The sequence below is a fragment of the Leuciscus leuciscus genome, assembly GCF_965113295.1.
Source record: "Leuciscus leuciscus genome assembly, chromosome: 20".
Lineage (NCBI taxonomy): Eukaryota > Metazoa > Chordata > Actinopteri > Cypriniformes > Leuciscidae > Leuciscus > Leuciscus leuciscus.
The window spans coordinates 19,729,201-19,740,745 of NC_138744.1; the positions used below are offsets into that span (position 1 = coordinate 19,729,201).

Here is an 11,545-nt window from a genome sequence, read left to right on the forward strand (position 1 = left end):
CGTGGGCACGGTTTATGAATTTGTGGGTACAGATTGCAAAAACGGAAGGCACGGTTTACAAATCTGAGATCGCGGATTAGGAACTCGTGGGTACAGTTTATTAATCCATGGGCACGATTTGTTAAACCGAGGGAACGGTTTAAGAATTTGTGAGTACTGTTTATAAACTGAGGGGACGGATTGCAAAACCGTCACCACCGATTTTTTTCCCCCCACAGGTGACTTCCTGGGCTCCGAAGAACGACTCATATTGGCATCTCAAGTGTCCTATATGCTGGAGAGTAAGAGCATTAAAGAACAGCTGTAGTTGATGAATGAACTGGATGGATGGATGGATGGATAGACAGGCAGGAAAAGGCCAGAGAAAAAGAGTTGGCAAAAGAGAGAAGGAAGGGCGTCGGTTGCAATAACTACCGAACATAGTGGTTCCCTGTTATGACATACAGACCTGGCTTTTATATGATTCAGAGAGAGAGAGAGAGAGAGAGAGAGAGAGGCTGAAGGGAAAGTTCACACATGGATTTGTAACTCATGGCAAATGTAATTCAAAACAACCCGATTGGCCAAAACAGATGTGTGGAACAAAGATGACCAGTCAATCACACTCCCAGCATAATACCAACAGTAAAACCTATCTGAAGGGATTTTTTTCTGTTTTGTGTGATACGGTTTTGTCCCACAAGTACACTGAGGTCTCATTCACTATGGGTGAAGTTGTGCTCTGAGTGGATTTCTTAGGATTGTTTACCCAAAAAGCAGAGGGGGAGGCTTTCAGAAAGGGGGCAGGCAGAGAACCAAACCCCACAGACCTCAAATAGGGAGCCTGCATTTCTCTCTTTTAGTCTCTCACTCTCTCTCTCTTTCCAGTGGAAGAGAACATGGAGGGGGATCCATATGGATCAAAGAAGAAATGGGACACGCTCTGTAATTCATTCTTTTTTTCTGCCCAAATGTTCACAAAACTTAACTTGCCTTCCCACAATTCTCTTGTGTTCATATTTCTCCTTATCCCTGTTTTGCACTTTTTCCTCTGTTGTAGTTATGCTCACAAGTCATTATTCTTTTTATTTTCTTTAATTCCTTTTTGGATTCTTTTCATTGGGGCACTCATTGAAGTTTGTGCTGAGGAGTCGAGACAGTGTCCCTTTGTGGCAGGAGGACATGGAACGGAGGTTACAATAGTATCCACTTGGTCTCGAAAAGGGTAGAGGTCAACAGCTTAATCGCTTTTGCCGATATATCGGTACCAATAATTGTTTGGTGGAACTATCGGTTATCAGCAAAAATCCATACCGATAGTTTTTCCGGGTTGCATCCGTTGCTGGAGCGGCTGAGAAGGGTGCGCTGTCATTACACAGTATGAGAGCGCTGAGAAGGGACTGCTGGCATTATACAGAGCGAGAGCGGCCTCTAGAGGCCAAATAAAAACTATTACTGGCACCTGGGGCCTCATTTATAAAACTTTGCGTAGGATTTGCGTCAGAGTACGGATGAAACATAGGACGTGCGTACGCACAGAAATATTCGGATTTATAAAACCGTGCGCACGCACATCCTACGCAGTTTTCCCTTAATAAATCACAATCAATTCTAAATGTAGCGCAGCTTTTGCGGCTTCATGTCACGCCCATAGTTGCCCATAAATAGTCCGTGAAACGCCCACAAGTTAATATTCATCGATTGCGAAATCATGGCAAACACAGAGAGGAAAACCAAGAAACGTAACTTCACTCAATGTGAAGTAGAAATTATCGTTGGCGAGGTGGAAAAGAGGAGTAAAATGTTGTTTGGAGGGCACAGTGTGGGCATTACTAATGCCAAAAAGGCACTTGAGTGGCCAAAAGTTGCAGACGCCGTTAATGCTGCAGCCTCACAACCTCGGACCGTGGCCGAAATAAAAAAGAAATGCAAAAAAGCATCTAGCGCTCCATCGCCAGAGTGTGTCTGCCACGGGTGGGGGAAAGGGGACACCGGAGCTGACCCCTCTTAACTCATAACATGCCAATGTTATTGCAGAACATATTTCACTTTTCTTTTTGCAAATATGTGTTAATTTGCATTTCTGTTGTAATCTTCGTTTGATTTTGTTTGTTTTACACTGCAGATCGATCAAACGGGTGTTCGTGTAGGCTGTTAATTGTAAGACTTGCTTGGAAGTCTTCATGTTATTTATGAGAGGCAGTATTGCCATTTCTTTTACACAACGGTCTACAGTTTCACACACTTTCACACACTTTCACGTGTTTCTTCCATCTGCCGACGGTGTCGCCATTTCTCACGCCTGGGTCAGAGTTTGCGTGAAGGACCGCACATTTTCCCGTCAAGTTTGCTTTTTATAAATACCAATTATTGCGTAGAGAGCGGCGTACGCCTTCTTTTGTGCGTACGCAACGTTTATAAATGAGGCCCCTGGAATTGTTTATTTTAACACGTGAGGCTGCACGCAGCACGGAGAGAACACGCTTCACGGAGAGCGCTGACACTTCAGATGCGCGTTTAAAACACCGACAGCGAAACGGTATGAATACATAACACTAAAGTACATATTGCCATATCATTATAAAATAATTAATTTGTTGACTAGATGCTGCATTAGCAGAGAAAGTGCAGCAGTATGTTTGTCGTCGAAGCTGAGAGGACTAACATTAGTAGTGGCTTCCTCAAGCGGTTTAAACAATGTGACAAAAACACACGCAAACCTGACCCAAATGTTTAATGTAGCAATTGTTACCATCTACTTGCATTAGTTTATATCCAGCTGGTCACTTTTATGCATTCATTAGCCAGCGAAGTTGCAAATTTAAAGCTATTGATATGATTGCTTTCTAAATATTGATATGTTCATGTAGCCGACAGAAACATAAACAAATCAGAAACGCATTCAATTTCAGTTCTTTTTTTATCACTACAATACATATTGTGATTTTGATTAGATAATCATCAAGTGTTCTAAAATAGAAGAAAAAAAAAGTGAGAGACTATACATTAGGGGAATAAAGTGAGAGGCTATACTTCCTGGAGAATTCGCCAGGGAGGGGCTGTCGCAAGGAGCATGAGCTCGAGAACCAATTCCGGGTGAGCCAGTATGGCGCAAACAAGAAGACCTGTTCTCCGTGCAATGTCTGTGCAATTAGGCTCACAGGGAGAAAAGCATACTTGCGAAGGCCCCGGGGCCAGCTGTGTGCCAGCGCATCCGTGTCGAGGGAGGCCTTGGTCAGGGAATACCACAGAGGGCAATAGGAGGATTCCAAGGAATTGAATCAACTCCAGATCAGCCGGACCGCCTGATGATGGATTCTCCACTCCCCCTGAAGCGTAACTCATTGCAAGAGCAAGTCCGCTGCGCGATTGAGTTAGACTGGGATGTAAGTCACCCACAGCGACCTCAGTCACAGCTGACTCTAGAGGACGAGATGAACGAGTTGTGACATGCGTTGTAAGCATAAACTGCCTTGGATCAACGGTTGAAACCTCCACAGGGCCAGCAATATCACTAGCAACTCAAGGCAGTTGATGTGCCACTGTAGTAAAGGTCCTGTCCAGGAGCCCGATGCTGTGTGCCCATTGCATATGGCACCCCAGCCAGTCTGTTGTGACAACAACCCGCATGGACATTTATTCTGGGGAATCCCCTGCCCATAGAAATGCAAGGTCTATCCAAGGGCTGAATAAGTGGTGGGCTGCTCGGTCTGCGGTGGAGCATGTGCGGCAGCCACAGGTGGACGCGCTTTGCGACGAATAGACACGGTGTGCGGCCTCTGCGTCCTGCAGAGGAATCGCGCAGAGGCAAGATGTGTTTAATGGCCTCCGTCTGCTTATTTTCTGCCGAGAACTGCTGGGCAAAGTCCTGGACCGAAGATCACCCTGAGCGCTAGCCGGCGCAACCTTGTGCATTACAGACAGACCAGGACAAGGAGCAGCTGAGGTGACTCCTTTTACTAGAAAAGACAGTCGCGATCACAACGTTGACATGGTCATGTTCTCGCTGTGAGGACATGAATCCATGAATGCTGTGTCAGTATAGGTGCGACTCAAACACGTGAGAGAGATTGTGGTCATCCGAGGACAAGAGATATCGACTGCACGCAGAAACACACAGGCAGAAATACATCTTTAAAAAGACACTCTCTGCCAGTGTTTTTCTATTTTAAAGGAAAGTAGCTCCTTTAAATTGCTGAAACGCTTAGGGAAGCTCTTTTTGCACTTAACTTTGCAAGGTGTGGAGAGAGACTGCTAAACTGCACCATAACAACAGCAATCCGTCAGTCGAAGTGAATGGAATGAGCTTGTAGGTGACCCTTGCGCGGCTCAAAGACAAATCTGAAGGAGTGGATGCAACCTCCTTTTAGCCAGTTCTCATTGGCCAAGCAGCACTGCCGTAATTACAGCAGAAATAGCAGAGGAAATATCTTAGGTTAGGATATTGTGTTGGACAGTGGGCGGCCTTCAAGTCAAAAAGGTTGAGAACCAATGTGTTAGTGGAAAATGTCCATAGTTAATGTGATGAACTACACCTGTGGTTATTCTGCAGGATACTTGTACATGAAGTGAACTGACTTCATACATTCATTTAAAATGGCAAAAATTCTGAGTTCTAGCATCTGATCCAATGATATTCAGACATGTTTAAGTGCGACTTAAATGTCCAAAAGTGGCTTTTGGGGGACATTTATCTCTTCCAAATTATCTTCATCCAAAATCACCCAGCAAAACTCCCCTCTTCTCGTTCACACTTGTTTTGCTCTCAATTCTTCAATGTTTGTTTCTGTGTGTGAAAGAGTTCTGGAGTATCTTTGGTCCTCTGTTTCAGCTCTGTGGGTTTTCTTGGTCCATGCCTAAAGGGCCCTGTCATGACAACTGTAAACATTTATGTAACTTGGTGGTGAACAGTCTGGAAAAGCAGCAGAGATTCTCTCACTCCTTACATACAAAAACACACATATACACTATTACACACATAAATGTTTTCCTTAACCACACTGAGAGAATAATTCTCACCCACCGCTGTCACACTGAATGAGTCTTATTATAAATGTAAATGTACAGTTCAGCCATGCCAGTATGTACAGTTCAGCCATGCCAGTGAGTAATATGCGAACACATATGGGACACATTACTGAGAGAGAACATGTTACCAAGAAACCCACTGAAATAGGAAACAATTTTATCCATGTTTAATTTAAACTGTGAAGTTTAAATGGTGCAGTTTAGTTATTACTCTCTTTTCTTTAGTTATCCCTATATTGTCTATTGTCTCTCTCGTTTCTGACAGCTATTTTTGGGTCAATGAAATATCCATGCAGACACACATTTATCCTCACTTTCAGTGTAAGGATATACACTGGTTTCTCATGTCACTTTACTCTAAATCCCACTTCTTTCCAAACAGATTTAATATATCTGCTCCACACACTTTAAAAACCATTTGAGTGGATTTCTTGTCTACTGTTTTCCTTAACTGCCTTATGTTGCCCCTGTTTTTCATGTAATGTCTCAATCAACCCTCTCAAGAGGTGGAGTGAGGTGGGGTGGGGTGGAGTGGGGGGCTTGAGAGTGAGAAATGCCAGGAGAGATGAGGGGGTAAAAGGGGGTGGAATTCCCAGAGTCCACACCTGTGTTCTCTATCTAAAGCACAGAAGAACATAGCAAAACACAAGACAGCTTGCTCATCACTGAGCATCTGCAGAATCTATCAGCAGCCACAGCAGCATATATGCACAAAAACAGACACCAATGCCTACAGTATGCAGTCTAGGTAACAAATTGTATATAAACATGTCATGCAGAATATGTATAATAGGTAGTAAGTGTGTACAATACAGCTAGAGGCATTGCACTTCTAAAGTCTGGAAATACTTCGACTATATCTGTTGTGGTCCATAAAGCCATAGCATTTACAGTAATTTGCTATGTGATATGTGACCTAATTGTGCCGTGATAAGTAGGCTACTTTATCTAAAATCTTAGTTTCTTTCAGTGAATTTAAACAAAAGTCTCCCTCATAATAGTTTGATCTGTTGATGTCTAGATGAAGTCGGTTAAAAGACAATATAACTCTATATTGCAAGTAATTCCAGTAAAAATACTACTGCAAGGAAAGTGATGTTGTTGTGATTAGATTAAACATTTTCATGCTTTACACTTTAATTAGTAATTACTCTATACAACATTGGTAGAAAACATGTGGTAGAAAAGACTTTAGCTGAACAAATAATGTCCTTGGAGTCACGCAACACGTCAAAACAGTACACGTCTTGTAAGTGCAGAGATCTTACAGATGACAGCTTCAAATGCTTTTACTTACATTATTTGCATGTTTTAAATTATTTAAGAAATTATACTACATGAACATCACGTGACTGAGAGGGTATACAGCACAAATCAATACAAACACACATGCCTAACATGGTTAAACTCACCTTTGAGAAGAACAGTGATCTTTAACAACAGCAGGTACTTGTGGATCTCCATTTGCCAGTTATGTGATTCAGTGTATTTTTCTCCTTCTTCAATTTGGAAATGTCAGCAGTGATTGTAAATACAGCGCGCGCACGGAGGCAGGGGGTGCACGCGCGTGTTCTCTCAGGTGGAGATGTGCTTCCTCTCCAGTGGCATACTGTAATTCACGCGCTCACAGTGCAGTACGCAGCACGCGCGCCGCTCTCACATTCCCTGTGCATGAAAGACATCACTGTATGATATTCTGGCCTTGTCGCACCTTTTTACTCATTTTGGCTCAAACAAGTATTTAAAAATCGTTTGACCATGTAATAAGTAGCCTAACAATAGGCCTACACGGAATAGTGTGTTATTTCATAATAACAACATCGATTTTCGCTCATAAGTTTCTAATAATTATAAATGATAAATAAATGGCAAACTACAGGGACCTAAAATGAAAATTAACTAATTTAAAATTCACACCCTATGTTATTCCAAATTTCCAAAACCGACCTTTTTTCCTTTAGGGAAGCACAAATGGAGATGATAGGCAGACTGTTATAGGAACTGACACTGTCAGTGTACTTTTTTATATTTAAATAAAGTGGATACTGACTTAAACTTTGATTTTGTGTCTCACTGAAGAAAATAAGACTGTTTGAAACAACTTGAGGTCAAGTCATGACATAGGCTAATTTTCAGCATTTGTGCAAACACGAAGTTTAACGGTAGCTATTAAGAAAAACTCGATAAACAAACAAATTAAAAACGTAGGTTAACTTACCGTCTTGTTCCCCACATAAACAACGATTATGCTAATCAAAATCCAGGTTTGCGCGCCTCCAACACCTGCTGTCGTTAAATAAGCGCGCGCATGAGTTTAGTCCAGCTCTTGCAAACGAGCGGTTCCCAAAATAAATTCTTTCACAAAACAACAACCGACAAAAATACTTTATCCAGGGATTTTCTCTCAATGTTGTTACAGAAGCCTTTATCCTTTAGATATGAAATGTGGAATTTATCATAAATATTATTTTCCTGAGGTGAAATTTATTAAATTGCCTTCCTGGCTGCTTTCCTTCGACCGCTCCGTGTATCCAATATATAGCCTAGCCTACTAGAAAAATTAAAGAGCGCCTTGATTCTGCACCATGAGTCTCCCTCAGTAAACTGGACCCTTTTTTTGAGCCTAGCCCACAAACCTCTCTCTCTCTCTCTCACTCACACACACACACACACACACACACACACACTCTCTCACACACACACACACGCTTTATTTTACTCTTATTGTACATGAAGTAGCCTACATCAGATGCGGTTTTGTTGGAAAGATTTGAGGGGAAAAGAAATAGTATTACAGTTTCCAACCGGAGTGAATCGAATAACAAATATATTATGGATTTGCCAACTCCAAGTAGATTCTGGTTACGATAACAGAGACCAATTAGTTTGCCCTTCCCTTTAGATAAACCTTTTGTTTTTATAACAGAATCGTGTTGTCACATGTTTTCCAACGCATCAATGCGCATTAACGCAATAAAAGAGCATCGGAAACATGAAAAGCAGACTGACCTTCTATTTAAAAAAGCAAGATTGGGTTGATTTTGTTCTCTCGCCACAGTCACGCCACATATATTATCAGCTCTGTTATGTTAAGACTTTGTCAAAACATTGTAGTGCTTTGGGTCATGTCTGGGTTCACCACAACCCAGAAAACTCATTTAGTTTTGCCTGAGTAAGAGGTCTATGAAAAAAGCAACAATTGTATCTTATTTCTTTTTTCCTACTTATAGGGTTATTACTGTAATTTATTTGCTTGTTCGCTCCTCTCCATCACCAAATTTCCATCACAATATAATTTCACCACATTTTAAAATGTTTGTAATTTCATTTCATAGGCCAATATGCAAAAATTTTTTTTTTTTTTTTGCATATCTACACAAAATTAAAGCTTAATTGAAAATTAATGAACAACGAAATCTGACCTTTTTGAAAACTTGATTTTTCTTTGTTTTCTTCACACTTCATGTGTCATATTTTAACTTTAAGTAGGCTATTAACTGACAATGTTGTTGTCTCTTAAGTAAACAAAGTAGAAACTCTAATGTTTGAAAACATTTTAGGTGCAGTTATTGACTAACAACTGACTGTGATTGAACGTTTATTTCATACCAATTTTTTTTTTATTATTATGTGCTATTTTTTGCCTGCTACCTTGGCACTCAAGTGCTTTGAAGTGAATTTCAGTCATGCACTTGCAATATTCATCCAGCAGATGGCAACAGAGTAACACATTTGAAACAATTTAGTTTCTTCTAACATTTTCAGCAAGAATCCTTGAGATGGCGCTATTTCGCAGTTTTCGATCTGAGCGCACCGGCGTTAAAGGGATAGTTCACCCAAAACTGAAAATTCTGTCATCATTTACTCACCCTCAAGTTGTTCCAAACCTGTATACATTTTGATTTGTTCTGCTGAACACAAAAGAAGATATTTTGAAGAATGTTGGCAACCAAACAGTTGTGGGACACCAATGACTTCCATAGTATTTTTCCCCATACTATGTAAGTCAATGGTGCCCCACAACTGGTTACAAACATTCTTCAAAATATCTTCTTTTGTGTTCAGCAGAACAAAGAAAAATGTATACAGGTTTGGAACAACTTGAGGGTGAGTAAATTATGATAGAATTTTCAGTTTTGGGTGAACTATCCCTTTAAGTAATTGTATGTTACGAGTGATGATTTCCTTCAGTCTTCCTTCAGCATGGAGCGTTGCCAAGGGTGTTAAGTTTCACAACAAATTTTAATATTTGTAACCGCAGAAAATTGTGTAATTCACCTGTGGGAATGTGATGCACTGCTTGTCACATTATGAAATGTCACACAGGTAACAGTTATGTGGGAGTGGAAACGAATGAAATGTCTCCCTGTTATTAACCTCTCTCTCTCTCTCTCTCTCTCACACACACACACACACACACACAGAGAGAGAGAGAGAGAGAGAGAGAGAGAAGACGGGAGGGGGGCGGGGGGGGGATGCGTTCATGCTTACAGTTTGTGAGTAATGTGAAATAGACTATGTTTGGAGAGAAAAAGATAATTGCATTAAAAGCTCATATTTAATACTGTCACATTTTGGAGAGGTAAAGGAATCTGGTCTTAAAACAAAAGTGATGTCACCACACCACCATGGACACAAGTACCCACAAACACTAGTCATGTACATGCAAAAGCTACAATTCAAATCAATGGTTATTAACTGGACTAGCAGGATTTTCCTTCTGACTCACACTTATGTAATAAAAAAAATAAAAATAAATGTTTTACTGGGTGTTCACATCTTCTCCAAGTACACACTCTCTTGCCATTAAAGAGTGAGCATTGAGGCCAAAACGTACTCTTAACAAAGGAACAGATTTTGACCGTTTCTTGTCTTCTGCCTCAGTTCTCTGAACTAATCAAAACTCAGCGGTCACCTGACCCCGCCAGATGCCTGCTGTTACTAGCAATGTGGCTTCCCACAGATATGGTACCATTCAGCATTGCATGAAACCTGGGACTCCATTCAGTACAGTATGTGAGTGATGAAGAAAGAGAGAGAAAAAAAGACATGTTCAACTTTAAGCATTCAGTTGTCAGTCCTATATTTCAGTGCTAAATACAATTAAAGTCACCATGAATTCAAAATTGACAATTTATGTTTCTTTAATGTAATATTGCAGTATTTATTATGAATTATTTATCAGTGCACATACCTTTTTTAAATTAAATTCACATGCCCTCATAATCTTTATTCAAAATATCTTCCCCTCCCTCTTCCAATCTCTTCTCTTCTTTGATGACATGTTTTTCGGCGTGAGGGCGGGACACCCTGTCAATCACATGAGATCACAGTAAAAAGTAAATACAACGATCCGATGATCCAATCAATTCCCAAATGGACAAAATCAAGTACCGCCCTACATTTTTTCTTGTTTGTGAAGCTGTTTCAGTTGGAACAAATAGGGAAGAAAAGACTATTGCAACTTACTTTTCATGCCGACTTTAAGTTAATGTACAGTTTGGTTATTTATGAGAATGACAGCTGCATTCTGTAACCTGTGAATTTGTAGGACTCGCAACCATATTTACAGCAAACCCCTGCTCTTTGAACACAACCGTAATTGACAACTAGCCTTGTGTGTGTTGCGTGCTTTTCAAGTGTGGTTTCACTAACATACAAAGATGGAGATGTGTGTCATCTTAAAGTTTTAGATCCAGTCAGGTGTTCAACCAGAGTTGTTCCTGTCAATATCTGTGGTTTACGCATTACTTAGATGGTATAGTGTAACAGCTGTGTTCCGGATGTAAAAACTCTATTCATTTTCTCCATAAGAAAAATAGATTTTTAATGAGAACTTATAAACCTTTAAATACAGACCTACTGTGAGCTACAAGGTTGTTAATCGATGGTATTTGCTTCTGCTGAAGTCATGAGCCTGCATTATTTCAGCTTATTTTTTTAAACAGTGGAATTCCTGGTGAAAAACTACTTTACCCATGAACATGATGCTGTACAGGAAAAGATGGTCACATCTTCATGACAAATTCAATAACACAAAATAATAGTCTCAAAAGCTTTAGATTTATTCAGTATTAATAACAACCATAATAATAATATAAATATACAGGGGGTGTTTTTACCCCTAAAGGGCTAAAGGCCTAAAAAAAAACATGTTTTACTACATTTATACATGTGAAGATGAGCGGAGAGTATAGAATACTATAGATAAAAAAAATAGCTAGATAGCGAATACGTGCACATTAACAGCCTTGAATTAACCATAATTTAAAGCTGCAGTCCGTAGCTTTTTTGGGGTTAAAAATTATCCAAAACATAAAATGCTGAATGGGATATCTATAGGCCTATCTAGCATTAAAAAATTTTTTTTGTCAGAACGTCGTCTCTCAGTTGCTGAATGTCGCGTCTTACAATTCTACGTTGTTTCAATGTTGCGAGCACGTAGACAGCGACGTTGCCATAGCAGAAATGCAACGTGTCACAGCGTTGCCACAACTAACGTGTTTGCTGGGGAGAATCACTCACGCTGAAGTTCCAG

The 11,545-nt window shown here is 40.3% G+C and overlaps 1 protein-coding gene and 1 long non-coding RNA gene across 2 annotated transcripts in view; one reads left to right on the forward strand and one right to left on the reverse strand.

Annotated features, from left to right (window-relative positions):
• The window catches only part of itga10 (integrin, alpha 10), a 48,847-nt gene extending 41,281 nt beyond the window's left edge, over positions 1 to 7,566 (reverse strand). The window contains exons 1-2 of the mRNA XM_082149968.1: positions 7,226 to 7,566; positions 6,420 to 6,672 (exon numbers count right to left, since the gene is read on the reverse strand). Coding sequence (XP_082006094.1) covers positions 6,420 to 6,471 — 52 coding nt within the window. The 5' untranslated portion in view covers positions 6,472 to 6,672; positions 7,226 to 7,566. The remainder of the gene's footprint in view (positions 1 to 6,419; positions 6,673 to 7,225) is intronic.
• LOC309484350 lies at positions 1,466 to 2,895 on the forward strand. The gene is made up of 3 exons (XR_014200853.1): positions 1,466 to 1,833; positions 1,904 to 2,623; positions 2,722 to 2,895. It is a non-coding gene; the product is annotated as an uncharacterized lncRNA (long non-coding RNA).
• Positions 7,567 to 11,545: the final 3,979 nt, after the last annotated feature.